The following is a 17930-nucleotide window of genomic DNA, read 5'->3' on the forward strand; positions in this document are numbered from 1 at the left end:
TTGTGTCTATGCTACACATTGTACATCAAATAATGCAATGATAACATGGGGCTCAGGGTGACATTAGTTTTCACCAGCAGAAAGTATATTCCCAGCAAGAGGAAAATGTTTAGGGGTGAATCAATGTAATTTTAAGCAATGTTTAAAATTACTTAAAGATGAACTCTAGTCTTGTAACTACTCTTCAACTTCAGGTTTATTCTTAAGGCTTGTTTACAGATCTTCATAATCTTCAGGTGAGTTGAAGTTGGAACATTTACTTGATCCTTCTTACTTGGCAATCTCTAGACACCATTTTTTTTTTTCCCCTCTGAGCACTCAGAACATTTCAAAAATTTTTTCTTTTTTTGGTTTCTAAAGCTCCTACATAACATTTTATAGTCAGCCCTTCAGACTCTCAGCTCCTGATTTCAAATCAACAATCACTTCAGAGGTAAAATCACATCAAATAACAGGATTCCTAATACGGATTTCTCAAACCCTCTGCTTTCTTGACCCCCGGAAATTCTCACAACTTTGAACACTCCTCCCTACTGACAAATATATATGTACATAGGCATGTGTGTGTGTGTGTGTGTGTGTGTCTGTGATGAGCCAGACAGAGGAAGAAAATACAGACATAAATATACATGTTATATCAAGAAGTTTCTGGTCATTGAAATCATATATTATTTGTAGATGATAAAATTTCCTACTTGAAAAATCCATGAAAGGAAACTAAAGTTACTAAATATACCAAAGAATTCAGTTCTCAGCATATAAAAGGGTTCAGACAAATAGTCTTTCTATTACAGTCATGGCAGAAAAGTAAAGAGATACATACTTTTTAGGGTATTATTCTTCAGTATTGATGAAAAAATGTACATATATGTGCAGACACTTCACTGCTAGCAAACTATCTCAAAGAGATAGTACAGGAATAATAAAAGATGTATGCAGGTAGGAGCATTTCTATATTAACAAAGGTTCAAAATTAATCTAAATATCCTTGAACACTAAGTAATTTTTTAAGATTATTATAGGCATGAAATATAGTATTATGAGATACATTTATTTATATAGATTGTGAGAGTACCTGTTGCTAAAATCTAATGTCATCAAGAAGTCAGAGATATATTATACATAATACATACATACCCACAGAAACCCACATGCATATTTCTCTGTGTGTTCAAATATAACCATAAATACATATTATTTTCCTTCTTTTTTGCTTTAATATGTCTGTATATCTGTAACTGGGTCTATGTGTGGGTCTGTGCTTAATAACTAGGGGAAAAGAAAAAGGACAGCCTTGAAAATAACCAGCAAATGTAATTTTTATCCCATGTTATTCCCCCTAGCTGGAGCAATCTTCCTCTGCTTTCTTCCTGCATGTATGTATGTATGTGTATATATATATATGTATACATATATAAAAACATATATATCACACATATAATTACACTTTAAAGAACATCAAAAAAACAGAAATTATACATGCCAAACTGTCAAGAGATTACTCCCCTGAAGGGATAATATCAGTAAGAGATGAGTACATTATACATATATATTTTTTAACACATGTGATAATTTTATACTCTAATTTTTTTAAAAATCAAAATATGACATTTATAAGATACCTTTTCTCTGTAGATAAGTTACAGCTTAAGATCTCAGGATAGAATTACACAAAACATTTTATTGAAGACAAAACAGTGAGCTGTAGTTCATGAAGCAAAATTTGAATTGAATCTTAAAGAAAATCAGAAGAGATAGGGCTCAGGAATGTTACTACTGACATTAAGGGAGAAGTGGACCATAGCTAACAGCAAGAGCAAAGAGCACCAGCTTGTGTAGACAGAGCTGGAGAGGCTCATCTACAATCTGGCAGCGGCCTTTTCTTCAGACTGGAATGAAACAGACCTCGTAGAAGTGTGGTATAGAGCCCGTCCCTTTCAGAAGTGGTGTAGTGTCAATGTTCTTTGGATCGACCAGAGGTTTCAAGGTAAATTGCTGTAAAATGCTGACCAGGAGTAAAAACAGCTCCATGCAGGCCAGGCCTTCTCCAACACAAACTCTTTTTCCTAAAAATGAGACATAAATGAAATATCCATATAATTCTCATTTGACCTAATGCACAGGGAGGTGTAGATAAATATGAAATGAAAGACTAGAGTAAATAAATAGATACACTAAGGAAAATCAAATAATCAGTGGCTTCTCCTATTTGTACCAAAATCTGGTCTGCTTCATTCCTTCAGAACATATTTCTGTGTACATTTTATTTAATATAGTTTTTAAAATCTCTTCTGTACACCCATGTTGGAATTGCTTTCCTGAGGGTGGCCAGTGACATTTTTCTACACTCACACACACACACAGATATACACAAATACAAAGACATATACACACAGGGACATATATACACACACTCGCTCATCCCAATCGGCATGAGACACTATGCATTCTCCATCAACCTCCAACCTAAGTCTCAACAACAGGTTTGATTCACTTCATCTGATTCCTAAAAATAATCTTTACCTTGCCATGTTCCTGCTTTAACACTATTTTAAGAGTTTACCACTATCAGGTATAAAAAGAAATGTCACAAACTAGACACAAGTATTACTACATGTTCACCAAGCCCGGACACATAAGCTATTTCAAGTGTTAGGAATTTCCAGTCATTCCTCCAACTGAAATACTCATCCCCTCAGTTCTGCCAGCTGAGATTCTCTACACCCTTCTAGATCCACCACAGGTGTCATTTATTCTACAAAACTTCTTTTATCTATTCAAGTGGATATAATTTACTCCCTCACTGGTATTCCACAAGACTTATTAATGCTTCTAATACAGAATATTTCACATGAAATTGTAATTATTCCTCTGTCCCCACACACTGGAATATAAGCTCATAAGGTAAAGCCTTAGATCTTATAATGGTAGCACAGTGTCAGGACAAAAGCAATCCCACAAACCCTGTAAATTGAGCAGAAATCTTGAGCAGGCTCATTAAGCAACAATGGACCCAAAATTCAGGAAGAAGACAAGGAGATTAGCAGGTGACCTCTGGGCATTGTTCACAGTCTGGGGATGTTTCTCTACCTTCCCAGATCCATTCTGTTTGTTTTTCTTTTGCACCTACTCTGTGTTTAGGAAGTTGATTTCTTTGGAATGCATAACCTCAGTAGTTATCTTCTTCACTGTGAGTAAACTCAGAGGATTGAACATTGAGAAGATTAGAGTATGCCCTCCCTCAGTCCCAGCCTGTCAGGCCACAGTTCAGCAGTGGCTGTATTCTCCAACCTACAGACCCATCTCCTGCTGAGGCAGCCATTCTCTCTTTGCTAAAAATCTGCTTGAGTTTCAGCAACACCCTCCTTCTCCAGACCCCTTCTACATAGGATGGTAACATCGTCCTACTGATGCTCATCCCTGAATACCTGACCACTCCTTGCCACTTCCCTTAATTGTGTCTGCACCTCTGAAAACAGTTTCTTCATTAAACTGTCTAAAGTATCCTACCTCTTTCTTTCAGGGACCCTGACAAATTAAAGGAAAATACTAAATATAAAATATTTCTTCCTGCAAGAAAACTTCCTTTATCTTCCAACTACTCTGCCCTCTGCCCTGGCCCTCAAAATGCAAGATTCAGGAGCTTCTCTCTCTGGGAGCTCAGAGAAACCCTTTGAAGAGTATTTTCTCTCTGGAGTATCCTTGTTTAACCTGCATTCTTCTTTCTTAGAGGAAGGACGCATCTGTTACTCACATTTGTATCTCTGGACATGAGTGAGCACAAGTCTACTACATATAAGGTACATAGACTACATTGAGTGAATTCACTTCATTGAGTGAATTGACTTCTCAGGGCAGGGGAGAAAAGTCACAGTGGAACTAGACATCTAGCAGGAGCTCTTAGAAGACTCAGCAGTGGGTAAGAGAGCAGAAGTCAGGAAATACAACCTCCAACCAATGAGAAATTATCTGCACTTTGGGAATGGTGCCTCTGGCCTCATGCAAATGACAATTTGTCCAGCCCAGACTAGCCTCCATGCAAAGCCCTTCCTTCTCTCATTTCACCACTGATGTACAGACAAAAATGAAGCATGCTTGCCTGCTGAAAAAGCCATGAAGTAGTCACTCTTTTTAAAGTTACCACTCTTATCCAGGAAGTGACCAGGATCAAACTGCTCTGGGTTGGGAAACTCCTTGCCATCGTGCAGGACAGAAGTCAGAGATGTTAATATGGTTGTGCCCTGAGATAAAGAGAAACAGATTAACTGGATTTTAAAAATGGTCATGGAGCTCGAAAAAAAAATACCTTGTTTAATCCTTTCCTCTTGTAGATGAGATGACTGAGGCACACACACAAAAAAAATTGTTCTTTCCATGTCAGAGAACAAATTAATGACCAAGCCTGTGCTGTGCTTAGACCCTCGAGTCATGTCCGACTCTTTACAACCCCATGGACTGTAGCTCACCAGGCTCCTCTGTCCATGGGGATTCTCCAGGCAAGAATACTGGAGTGCCATGCCCTGCTCCAGGGGATCTTTCCAACCCAGGGATCAAACCTAGGTCTCCCTCATTGCAGGCAGATTCTTGACTGTCTGAGCCACCAGGGAAGCCCAATGACCAAGCCTAACAGATCTTAAATTCTATAATGCCAGTTCAGGGCACTGTTAAAACCTGGCTCCAAGATAATCGTCTCCAGCTTGTAGCCTACCTACTGCGCTTGCTTTCCAGTAAATGAAAGGAGCTGCACTTTTCTTGATCAAAAAAAAAAAAAAAAAAAGTCATTGTTTAAACTTGCTGATGTCACTTAAACTCTAGCTCTTTCTCTTTGGAATCAAATATGACATCTTCTTCAAAACTATATGAGTGGCCATATTTTTGAAAACTATCTTCTTCTCCTACTAAGATGAGAAACTGGTAAGCTTACTCTCCTTCTGCTATGTTTTTTCAATGTACTTGTTGAATATTCTTCTGGAAGTCGGATGGCATTTCTGGTTTCTTGTAAGGTTTTCCTAAACTCAAAGATACCATGTAACATAATGATTTAGAGTTTAGTTTTTAGAATCAGTTGAACATTTTTCTCTGCTAAATCAATCTCCATGACTATAGGAAAGTTTTTTGTGTTTTTTGTTTGTTTGTTTGTTTTTGTTTTTAACATTTGCATGCCTTATTTTCATCACAAGTAAAATATAAACAGGGAATTCCTTGGTGGCTTCGGTTGAATCTGTAGCTTAGGTTTAATCCCTGGTTGGGGAACTGAGATCTCACAAGTGGCTCAGCATGCCAAAAAAAGCTAAAATGACAACAACAACAAAATAATAAATTTGCATTATTTTATTATATAATGAGATAATATAAGAAATACTTTTTAAACAGAGGTTATTACCACAAGCTAAAATGCTCAATAAGTAGAAATTTTGCTATTGTTATGATAACAATGATTTTTTTCACAATATCTTGGGATCATAATACTACAGAGACATAATTCAAATTGAGATTCATCTGAATGCCTTCTGGTATACTGTATGGCCTTTCCAAATACATGATATACTTCCCACTCCAAAACGTCATGAATTGAAAGACGGACTGTCATTTCCATGTGGGCAAATAAATAAAAGAATCAAGATTGCTGGGAGAAATAAAAATAACCTCAGATACGCAGATGGCAACACCCTTATGGCAGAAAGTGAAGAGGAACTAAAGAGCCTCTTGATGAAAGTGAAAGGTGAAAAAACTGACTTAAAATTCAACATTCAAAAAACTAAAGTCAGGGCATCCAGTTCCATCACTTCATGGCAAATAGATGGGGAAACAATGGAAACATGACAGACTTTATTTTCTTGGGCTCCAAAATCACTGCAGATGGTGACTGCAGCCATGAAATTAAAAGACGCTTAGTCCTTGGAAGAAAAGCTATGACCAGCCTAGACAACATATTAAAAAGCAGAGACATTACTTGGCTGACAAAGTTCCATCTAGTTAAACCTGTGGTTTTCCCATAGTCACATATAGAGTTGGACCGTAAAGAATGTTGAGCACTAAAGAATTGATGCTTTTGAACTGTGGTGTTGGAGAAGACTTTTGAGGGTCCCTTAGACTGCAAGGAGATCAAACCAGTCAATCCTGAGGGAAATCAGTCCTGAAAGTTCATTGGAAGGACTGATGTTAAAGCTCCAATACTTTGGCCACCTAATGCAAAGAACTGACTCATTCAAAAAGACCCTGATGATGGGAAAGACTGAAGGCAGGAGGAGAAGAGGACAACAGAGGGTGAGTTGATTCGTTGGCATCACCAACTCAATGGACATGAGTTTGAGCAAGCTCCAGGAGATGGTGATGGACAGGCAGGGCTGGCGTGCTGCAGTCCATGAAGTCTCAAAGAGTTGGTCATGAATGAGTAACTGAACTGACTGAAATAAAGGAGAAACTGAAGTTTCAGTCTTTCCTGAACCTCTTCGTTATGACACAGCAACCCCTGTGATTCATTTCCTGACCTGGGTGGGCTTAGAGATATGCCCTGAGCATGAAGTACAGGAAGATAGTATGGCCACAGTACAAAGGTTTTCATATAAAGTTAATAAGTGACAAAAAATTTATCCTGGATGATGGGACCATCTGTTGCTGTTCAGTTGCTAAGTTGTGTCTGACTGTTTGTGACCTCGAGGACTATAGCCTGCCAGGCCACTCTGTCCGTGAGATTTCCCAGGTAAGAATACTGGAGTGGCTTGCCATGTCCTTCTCCAGGGGATCTTCCCAACTGAGGAAGATGGGACCATCTACTTCAAGGTATAACAGAGTAACTGCTTTTGAGTTGCCCTCACAAACCTGAAATATACAGAAATACAGAGAGGAGGACTTCCCTGGTGGTCCAGTAGTGAAGAATCTGCCTGCCACAGGACATGGGTTTGATCCCTGGTCCGGGAACATCCCACAAGCCTCGGGGCAACAAAGTCCATGCACTACAACTACTGAGCCCACATGCTCTACAGCCTGCATTGTGCAACAAGACAAGCCATTGCAATGAGAAACCCAGGCACTGAACTAGAGACTAGCTTGTACTCACTGCAACTAGCAAAAACCCACACACAGCAATGAAGACTCAGTGCAACCAAATTAGATAATAATTTCTGAAGTCTATGGGGGAAAAAAACACAAAGTATCAGCTTTCCAGCATTGAACAAGAAGCAATCCAGGATTGTGAACTTTAATAAAGGGGAATTGGTAGGCCCTATATTCACTCCTAATATACTTCTGAGAACATTTTCCTCCTAGAGTGCAGGGAGATGGCAGCCAAGCAAAGTGGGACCCTTTCTGAGCTAAGGAGACAGAGATCAAAACCTGATGCCTACAACTCATGAGGAAGGACACAAGTCAGGAAGAATCTATAAACAGGGAAGATCTCAAAAGTATACGAGACTATTCTCTGTACATTCATGTCTGTGGGTTAGGCAGCTTCAGGGCCCCAATTAGAGTACAACTCCTGGGGAGATGAGAACTGAAGGTGGATACCAGATACTGTACAGTGATAGAGAAGTTGAGGTTCCAACCTAGTGAGAGTGGAAAGAACTTTCCTGGCAACTCGGGTTTTCTGTCATGATTGATCCCCCAAATTCTAAGTTGTTGGATTAGTGAACCCACCCTGGACTAAGGGTCATGCCCTAAGATTAAATCAAAAATTGAAATTAAATCACAGTGACAAACAATTATAGTAAGCTTAAGAGACTAAAGGACATCTGTCAGTAATTTAGCTGCCTATCAAAATAAAATTCAGTGCCCTTTAAAGAAAGGGTAATCCAAACTCCCCATAAGACATCATTCAAAATGTTCACTACACAACAGAAAATTTAAAATAAATGTGAAATGAAGGAAATGTGACCCAAATTTGAAGGAAAAAGAGCCAATAGGAGTAGAACCCATATTATCCTAGATATTAGAATTATCTAAGAACTACACAAGAACTACAAACCATCTATCATAAGTATAATCAAGTTCTTAAAGGAATAATTATTACCAAAAAAGAATAAATGAGAAATCTCAACAGAGATTTAAAACTGTAAAAATAGAAATTCTAGAAATGAAATTTTTACTGGATTGAATTAAAAACATTAGAGACTGCAAAAGAAAAGGTTAGTGAATTTAGAGACATATCCATAGAGTAACAGCTGAGAAGCCCCTACTGGAAGAACTTTCCAACAGACAGTAATTATAAACTGTGAAATACACACAAACACACACATTCTGCAAGGTAGCCAAAAGCATGAAGACACTGAAGTGTAGAAAACATAAGAGGAGAGAAAAAGATACTGGGTGAGTTTTCCATTTTAAAGATGTTATCAAGAGGACAGGTCTCAGACAACAAAATATTGAGTGACTACAACATGGCCATAAGCCAAGTCTCACTGCTTTAAAGAATCAATGACAACATTCAGCTGTACCTACTGTACAGAAATGAAAAAAAAGGGGGTTGGGTGGGGAGGTAATACCATAAAAGAAAGAGCCAGAGAAGATTAACCTTAAATTCCCTATATGAAATATCCCAAATCTCTGACAATCCTATAAGCCTTGAATTACATGTGGAATAAATTCCAGATAAGTACCCTAAAGTAAAAAAAAAAAATAAACTAAATTTAAAACTCAGAACTTTGAGTTAAGAACAACATAGTTAACCACCTGCTAAAACAAGCAAATGAACAAAGCTTGACGTTCCTCAAAGGACATAAATGAATCAAGAGTCCCTATGATATATCATTAAAAATATGTAGGACAAAATCCAAAATAATTAGACACACATAGATACAAGCACACACACACCAAGAAAATGTGACCCATACACAAGATAAAAAGAAGAACAACAGTAACACTAAGATAAAGATAGTGATAATGGAATAAACAGATAAGAATTTTGAATCAGAGTCAAATTTTGAATTTATAATCATAACTATAATATTCAAGGAAATGAAAAATGTCTCTACATTAAGTAAAATATTAATGAATGAATGATCAAAATATAAATTGTAAATAGAACCCAAATGAAAATTCCAAAACTAAAATTTATGGTTGATTATATCAATTATTAAATACACTTTACAATAGTTTGAAAGAAAAAGTGGTGAAATAGAAGGTAAATAAATAAAACTTTTTTCAGTCTGGAGAAAAGGAAAAATTAAAAACAAATAAGCAACCAGAACCTAAGAAATCTTTTCAACAACACCATAAGGAGATGGAATGCTAAAAAAAAAGAAAGAGACCGCCGAGACCGCGTCCGCCCCGCCAGCACAGGCCTCTCGCCTTCGCCGCTCCGCCTTCGCCGCCGGTCGACACCGCAACCAGTTCGCCATGGATGATGATATTGCTGCGCTCGTGGTCGACAATGGCTCCGGCATGTGCAATGCCGGCTTCGCGGGCGACGATGCTCCCCGGGCCGTCTTCCCCTCCATCGTGGGGCGCCCCCGACACCAGGGCGTAATGGTTGGCATGGGCCAGAAGGACTCCTACGTGGGGGATGAGGCTCAGAGCAAGAGAGGCATCCTGACCCTCAAGTACCCCATTGAGCACGGCATCGTCACCAACTGGGACGACATGGAGAAGATCTGGCACCACACCTTCTACAACGAGCTACGTGTGGCCCCTGAGGAGCACCCCGTGCTGCTGACCGAGGCCCCCCTGAACCCCAAGGCCAACCGTGAGAAGATGACCCAGATCATGTTCGAGACCTTCAACACCCCTGCCATGTACGTGGCCATCCAGGCTGTGCTGTCCCTGTACGCCTCTGGCCGCACCACCGGCATCGTGATGGACTCCGGTGATGGGGTCACCCACACGGTGCCCATCTACGAGGGGTACGCCCTCCCCCACGCCATCCTGCGTCTGGACCTGGCTGGCCGGGACCTGACGGACTACCTCATGAAGATCCTCACGGAGCGTGGCTACAGCTTCACCACCACGGCCGAGCGGGAAATCGTCCGTGACATCAAGGAGAAGCTCTGCTACGTGGCCCTGGACTTCGAGCAGGAGATGGCCACCGCGGCCTCCAGCTCCTCCCTGGAGAAGAGCTACGAGCTGCCGGACGGGCAGGTCATCACCATCGGCAACGAGCGGTTCCGCTGCCCTGAGGCTCTCTTCCAGCCTTCCTTCCTGGGCATGGAATCCTGCGGCATTCACGAAACTACCTTCAATTCCATCATGAAGTGTGACGTCGACATCCGCAAGGACCTCTACGCCAACACGGTGCTGTCCGGCGGGACCACCATGTACCCCGGCATCGCAGACAGGATGCAGAAAGAGATCACTGCCCTGGCACCCAGCACGATGAAGATCAAGGTGAGCGCCCAGCTGGAGGCAGACGGGGTGCTGATGGGCGTGGTGGCAGTCGAGGCGGCCGCCTTGCTCGGGTCCCACGGGAACCGGGGGGATGACGCCAGGGCCCTCACTGCTCCTGCTCTCTCTCCAGATCATCGCGCCCCCTGAGCGCAAGTACTCCGTGTGGATTGGCGGCTCCATCCTGGCCTCGCTGTCCACCTTCCAGCAGATGTGGATCAGCAAGCAGGAGTACGACGAGTCCGGCCCCTCCATCGTCCACCGCAAATACTTCTAGGCGGACTGTTAGTTGCGTTACACCCTTTTTCTTGACAAAACCTAACTTGCGCAGAAAACGAGATGAGATTGGCATGGCTTTATTTGTTTTTTTTTTTTTTTTTTTGTCTTTTTTGATTTTTTTTTTTTTTTTTGGCGCTTGACTCAGGATTTAAAAACTGGAACGGTGAAGGCGACAGCAGTCGGTTGGATCGAGCATCCCCAAAGTTCTACAATGTGGCCGAGGACTTTGATTGTACATGGTTTTTCTTTTTTTTTTAAATAGTCATTCCAAATATTGTGAGATGCATTGTTACAGGAAGTCCTTTGCCTTCCCAAAAGCCACCACCCTTCTCTCTAAGGAGAAGGGGCCAGTCCTCACCCGAGTCCACACAGGGGACGTTGCTTTTGTGTAAATTATGTACTCCAAAAAAATTTTGTTTTTAATCTTCGCCTTAATACTTGTTTTTTTTGTTTGTTTTATTTTGAATGGTCAGCCATCACGGCCCCCTTTTTTTGTCCCCCAACTTGAGATGTATGAAAGCTTTGGTCCCCTTGGGAGTGGGTTGAGGTGCAGAGGCAGTCAGGGCTTTCCTGTACACTGACTTGAGACCAGTTCAATAAAGTGCACACCTTAAACACAAAAAAAAAAAAAATAAAAAATAAAAAAAAAGAAAGAAAAGAAAAGAAAGTAAGTAAGAGAGGATGGGCAAAAAAATTTGAGAAAATAATGAAGAAAATGTAGACATCTACAATGTAGACAAATAGAATAAATAAAAACAAAACCAGATTTAAACATAAATATATTGTAGTTAAAATATAGTCAAATACACAGAGAAAACTTGAAGGCAGTTGAAGAAAAATGGTCCATTACTGCCCAAGAACAAGAATTCAAATGACTGCTGACTACTCAATTAATAAAACTAGATTCCAGAAAATAGTAAAATGATAAAACTCCTAGAGGAGGACATAGGCAAAACACTTCCCGGCATAAATCACAGCAGGATCCTCTATGACCCACCTCCCAGAATACTGGGATTAAAAGCAAAAATAAACAAATGGGATGTAATTAAAATTAAAAGCTTCTGCACAACAAAGGTGGAGAAGGCAATGGCAACCCACTCCAGTACTCCTGCCTGGAAAATCCCATGGACGGAGGAGCCCAGTGGGCTGTAGTCCATGGGGTCACTAAGAGTCAGACACAACTGAGCGATTTCACTTTCACTTTTCACTTTCATGCCTTGGAGAAAGAAATGGCAACCCACCCCAGTGTTCTTGCCTGGAGAATCCCAGTGACAGAGGAGCCTAGTGGGCTGCCATCTATGTGATCGCGCAGAGTCGGACACGACTGAAGTGACTTAGCAGCAACTTAGCATCAACTTAGCAGCAGCAGCACAACAAAGGAAACTATAGGCAAGGTGAAAAGACAGTCTTCAGAATGGGAGAAAATAATAGCAAATGAAGCAACTGACAAACAACTAATCTCAAAAACATACAAGCAACTCCTGCAGCTCAATTCCAGAAAAATAAACGACCCAACAAAAAATGGGCCAAAGACCTAAACAGACATTTCTCCAAAGAAGACATACAGATGGCTAACAAACACATGAAAAGATGCTCAACATCACTCATTATCAGAGAAATGCAAATCAAAACCACGATGAGGTATCATTTCATGCCAGTCAGAATGGCTGTGATCTAAAAGTCTACAAGCAATAAATGCTGGAGAGGGTGTGGAGAAAAGGGAAACTCTTACCCTGTTGGTGGGAAGGCAAACTAGTACAGCCACTATGGAGAACAGTGTGGAGATTCCTTCAAAAACTGGAAATAGAACTGCCATACGACCCAGCAATGCCACTGCTGGGCATACACACTGAGAAAACCAGAATTGAAAAAGACACGTGTACCCCAATGTTCATCGCAGCACTGTTCATAATAGCCAGGGCATGGAAGCAACCTAGATGAGCATCAGCAGACGAATGAATAAGAAAGCTGTGGTACATATACACAATGGAGTATTCAGTTCAGTCCGGTCGCTCAGTCGTGTCCGACTCTTTGCCACCCCATGAATCACAGCACGCCAGGCCTCCCTGTCCATCACCAACTCCCAGAGTTCACTCAGACTCATGCCCATCGAGTCCGTGATGCCATCCAGCCATCTCATCCTCTGTCGTCCCATTCTTCTCCTGCCCCCCAATCCCTCCCAGCATCAGAGTCTTTTCCAATGAGTCAACTCTTCGCATGAGGTGGCCAAAGTACTGGAGTTTCAGCTTTAGCATCATTCCTTCCAAAGAAATTCCAGGACTGATCTCCTTCAGAATGGACTGGTTGGATCTCCTTACCGTCCAAGGGACTCTCAAGAGTCTTCTCCAACACCACAGTTCAAAAGCATCAATTCTTCGGCACTCAGCCTTCTTCACAGTCCAACTCTCACATCCATACATGACCACAGGAAAAACCATAACCTTGACTAGACGGACCTTACTCAGCCATTAAAAAGAGTACATTTGAATCAGTTCTAATGAGGTGGATGAAACTGGAGCCGATTATACAGAGTGAAGTAAGCCAGAAAGAAAAACACCAATACAGTATACTAATGCATATATATGGAATTTAGAAAGATGGTAATGATAACCCTGTATGCCACACAGCAAAATAGACACAGATGTATAGAACAGTCTTTTGGACTCCGTGGGAAAGGGAGAGGGTGGGTTGATTTGGGAGAATGGCATTGAAACATGTATAATATCATATAAGAAACGAATCACCAGTCTAGGTTCGATGCAGGATACAGGATGCTTGGGGCTTGTGCACTGGGATAATCCAGAGGGATGGTATGGGGAGGGAGGTGGGAGGGGGCTTCAGGATTGGGAACACGTGTACACCCGTGGATGATTCATGTTGATATATGGCAAAACCAATACATATTGTGAAGTAATTAGCCTCCAATTAAAGTAAATAAATTTAAATTTTAAAAAAATGAAAAGAAAATAGTAAAATGAAATATTCAAAGTGCTAAAGAGAAAAAATTTATACTCAATTAACACAGTAATCTATATCCAGATATCCACCTGTTGTAAACAAAATTTTATTGGAATACATCCCTGCCTATTTCTTAAAGTATTATCTATGGTTACCTTTATTCTACAATGGCAAGTTGAGACCACATGGTCCACAAAATCTGAATCACTACTTGGCCTCTTAAAGAGATGTTTGCAACCCTGTTTAGAGTAAAAATTATAAAACTGATGGTAGCTTTATCATATACATACATATTATACATGTGATAACTTTGGTATAAAGGAAGAGGAACAGGTTAAATAGTCATATATGATTGCAGTGTTCTTGTATTTTTTAATTTAATAATTTAATTTTAATAAGATTGTAAAAATTTAAGAATATATATTGTAATCTCAAGACAAACCATTTAAAAAATAGTTCAATGACAATAGATATTTACAATCCTGAAAAAAAAAAATCTACTAATCCAGAGGAAGGCAGGAAATGAGAAGCAGAGAGATATAAAAAAGAGGGACAAACAAACAAACAAAAAACTATTATTTAAAAATACAGTTATTCCCAAGAGAAGACAGTAAAGGAGGAAGAGTAGAATTATGAACTTGGCGGATAAGCAGGATACAAATGATGAATCTGCAAATATAAACCCACCATATCAGTAATTATATTAAATTGCAATAAACTAAACATTCCAATCTTAAAAGTAGAATGCACTTAGTAGACATATAAGGACAATCCATCCAAAAGCAATAGAACACATTCCTCTCAAGCACACATGAAACATTATCCAGAATAGATCATATGTTATGGCACAAAACAAGTATTAAGAAGTTTTAGAAGACTGAAATCATATCAAGTATATTTCCAAACAAAATGTTAAAAATTGAGAAATCAATTATAAGAAAACTGGAAAATTCACAGAGATGTGGATATTAAACAATATGCTATTGAACAATCAAAGGATCAAAGAATAAATCAAAATAGAATCAAAAAGTACCTTGAGACCAAAAAAAAAGGCAAACATGTCATACGAAAACTTGTGAGGTCAGGAAAAGCAATTCTAAGAGAAAAGTTCAGTGATAAATGCCTACATTAAGAAATGAGAATGACACCAAACAAGCAACCTAACGACACCTCAAAGAATTAGAAAAAGAAGAAAAAACAAAGCTCAAAGTCAGCAGAAGAAAGGAAATAGAAATAACAAAGCAAATAAAAGAAACCGATCAATAAGAAAAAAAATGAGACTAATTTATTTACTTTAATTGGAGGCTAATTACTTCACAATATGTATTGGTTTTTTAAAGCCATAAACAAAACTAACAAACCTTTAGATAGACTTACCAAGAAAAGAAGAAATAAGACTAATATAAGCAGAAATAAAAGAGGAAACATTACACTGATACCAGACAAATACATACAGTCATAACAAACTATTAATATAATGAACCATACCAGAACAAATTGGAGAACTTAGAAAAAATAGATTCTTAGAAACCTACAACCTATCAAGAAAGAATCATGAAGAATTAGAAAACTGAATACATGAATCATGAGTAAGGAGATTGAACTGGCAATCATACACTCCCAAAACACAAAGTGCAGGACCAGACAGTTTCACTGATTAATTCTACCAAATATATAAAGAGAAATGAATACCAATTCTCAAACTCTTCCAAAAATTACAAGAGGAAAGGCCACTTCCAAACTAACTTTGAAAAGCCAACATTACCCTTATAAACCAAAAAGAATATTATGTGAAATGAAAATTATAGGCCAATATCCTCGATATCTGGTCCCATCACTGCATGGCTAATAGAAGGGGGAAAAGTGGAAAGAGTGACAGATTTTGTTTTCTTGGGCTCCAAAGTAACTCACTGCAGACAGTGACCACAGCCATGAAATTAAAAAATGCTTGCTCCTTGGAAGAAAACTACGATAAACCTAGACAGCATATTAAAGAGCAGAGACATCACGTTGCCACAAAAGGTCTGTACAGTCAAAGCTATGGTTTTTCCAGTTAATTATGTACAGATGTGAGAGTTGGACCATAAAGAAGGCTGAGTGCCAAAAAAAATTGATGCTTCCTAATTGGGCTGCTGGAGAAGACTCTTTAAGAGTCCCTTGGACTGCAAGATCAAACCAATCAATCCTAAAGGAAGTCAGCCCTGAATATTCCTTGGAGGACTGATGTTGAAGCTGAAGCTCGAATACTTTGGTGATGTGATTTGAAGAACCAACTCATTGGAAAAGAAACTGATGCTTGGAAAAATTGAAGGCAAAAGGAGAAGAGGGCAGCAAAGAATGAGATAGTTAATATCACCAACTTAATGGACATGAATTTGAGCAAATTATGGGAGATGGTGAAAGTCAAGGAAGCCTGACGTACTGCAGTCCATGGGGATAAAGAGTCAGACACAACTTAGGGACTGAAAAACAACAACAATCCCTGATAAACATAGATGCAAAACTCCTCAACAAAATATTAGCAAACTGAATTGAAGAATACAGTAACAAGTGGATTTATGAGAAAGCTGGATTTATTCCAGGGATGCAAGGATGGTTTACCATGTGTAAATCAACTGGTGTGATAGAACTCATTAACAAAATGGGGAATAAAAATCATAGAACCCTCTCAGTTGATTCAGAAAAAAAAAAAAGCATTTGATGAAATTCAACATTCATTTATCATAAAAATTCTCAACAAAGCGGTATAGAGGAAAGGTACCTCAACCTAATACAAGCTATATATGACAACCCAACAGTCAATATGATAATAGTGAAAAGGTGAAAATTTTTCCTTTAAGATCAGTAAGAGGGCATCAGAGGGCAGACACACTGAAACCATACTCACAGAAAACTAGTCAATCTAATCACACTACGACCACAGCCTTGTCTAACTCAATGAAACCAAGCCATGCCTGTGGGGCAACCCAAGATGGGCGGGTCATGGTGGAGAGGTCTGACAGAATGTGGTCCACTGGAGAAGGGAATGGCAAGCCACTTCAGTATTCTTGCCTTGAGAACCCCATGAACAGTATGAAAAGGCAAAATGATAAGATACTGAAAGAGGAACTCCCCAGGTCGGTAGAAGCCCAATATGCTACTGGAGATCAGTGGAAAAATAACTCCAGAAAGAATGAAGGGATGGAACCAAAGCAAAAACAATACCCAGCTATGGATGTGACTGGTGATAGAAGCAAGATCCGATGCTGTAAAGAGCAATATGGCATAGGAACCTGGAATGTCAGGTCCATGAATCAAGGCAAATTGGAAGTGGTCAAAGAAGAGATGGCAAGAGTGAACATCGACATTCTAGGAATCAGTGAACCAAAATGGACTGGAATGGGTGAATTTACCTCAGATGACCATTATATCTACTACTGCAGGCAGGAATCCCTCAGAAGAAATGGAGTAGCCACCATGGTCAACAAAAGAGTCCGAAATGCCGTACTTGGATGCAATCTCAAAAACGACAGAATGATCTCTGTTCATCTCCAAGGCAAACCATTCAATATCACAGTTATCCAAGTCTATGCCCCAACCAGTAACGCTGAAGAAACTGAAGTTGAATGGTTTTATGAAGACCTACAAGGTCTTTTAGAAGTAACACCGAAAAAAGATGTCCTTTTCATTATAGGGGACTGGAATGCAAAAGTAGGAAGTCAAGAAACACCTGGAGTAACAGGCAAATTTGGCCTTGGAGTACAGAATGAAACAGGGCAAAGGTTAATAGAGTACTTCCAAGAGAATGCACTGGTCGTAGCAAACACCCTCTTCCAACAACACAAGAGAAGACTTTACACATGGACATCACTGATGGTCAACACCGAAATCAGATTGACTATATGCTTTGCAGCCATAGATGGAGAAGCTCAATACAGTCAACAAAAATGAGACCAGGAGCTGCCTGTGGCTCAGGTCATGAACTCCTTATTGCCAAATTCAGACTTAAATTGAAGAAAGTAGGGAAAACCACTAGACCATTCAGGTATGACCTAAATCAAATCCCTTATGATTATACAGTGGAAGTGAGAAATAGATTTAAGGGTCTAGATCTGATAGATAGAGTGCCTGATGAACTATGGACAGAGGTTCGTGACATTGTCCAGGAGACAGGGATCAAGACCATTCCATTGGAAAAGAAATGTTAAAAAGAAAAATGGCTGTCTGGGGAGGCCTTACAAATAGCTATGAAAAGAAGAGAAGCGAAAAGCAAAGGAGAAAAGGAATGATATAAGCATCTGAATGCAGAGTTCTATAGAATAGCAAGAAGAGATAAGAAAGCCTTCTTCAGCGATCAATGCAAAGAAATAGAGGAAAACAACAGAAAGAGAAAGACTAGA

General features: G+C 39.7%; 2 protein-coding genes across 2 annotated transcripts in view; one reads left to right on the top strand and one right to left on the bottom strand.

Annotated features, from left to right (window-relative positions):
• Positions 1-294: 294 nt before the first annotated feature.
• Positions 295-17930, bottom strand: part of LOC120873724 (cytochrome P450 2C31-like) — a 54469-nt gene continuing 36833 nt past the window's right edge. The window contains exons 8-9 of the mRNA XM_040254567.1: positions 4100-4241; positions 295-2066 (exon numbers count right to left, since the gene is read on the bottom strand). Coding sequence (XP_040110501.1) covers positions 1885-2066; positions 4100-4241 — 324 coding nt within the window. The 3' untranslated portion in view covers positions 295-1884. The remainder of the gene's footprint in view (positions 2067-4099; positions 4242-17930) is intronic.
• Positions 9247-11211, top strand: LOC120873725 (actin, cytoplasmic 1-like). The gene is made up of 2 exons (XM_040254568.1): positions 9247-10317; positions 10448-11211. Exons 1-2 carry the CDS (start codon positions 9334-9336, stop codon positions 10589-10591), a joined length of 1128 nt encoding a protein of 375 aa, XP_040110502.1. The 5' UTR covers positions 9247-9333; the 3' UTR covers positions 10592-11211.

This window comes from Oryx dammah, unplaced genomic scaffold (genome assembly GCF_014754425.2).
Source record: "Oryx dammah isolate SB20612 unplaced genomic scaffold, SCBI_Odam_1.1 HiC_scaffold_14, whole genome shotgun sequence".
Taxonomy (NCBI): domain Eukaryota; kingdom Metazoa; phylum Chordata; class Mammalia; order Artiodactyla; family Bovidae; genus Oryx; species Oryx dammah.

Excerpts from the sequence above, each read along its gene's own strand:
- LOC120873725 (XM_040254568.1), top strand. The coding sequence starts at position 9,334 with ATGGATGATGATATTGCTGCGCTCGTGGTCGACAATGGCTCCGGCATG. Across the intron at positions 10,318-10,447 it reads CCAGCACGATGAAGATCAAG|ATCATCGCGCCCCCTGAGCG; the intron begins GTGAGCGCCCAG and ends CTCTCTCTCCAG.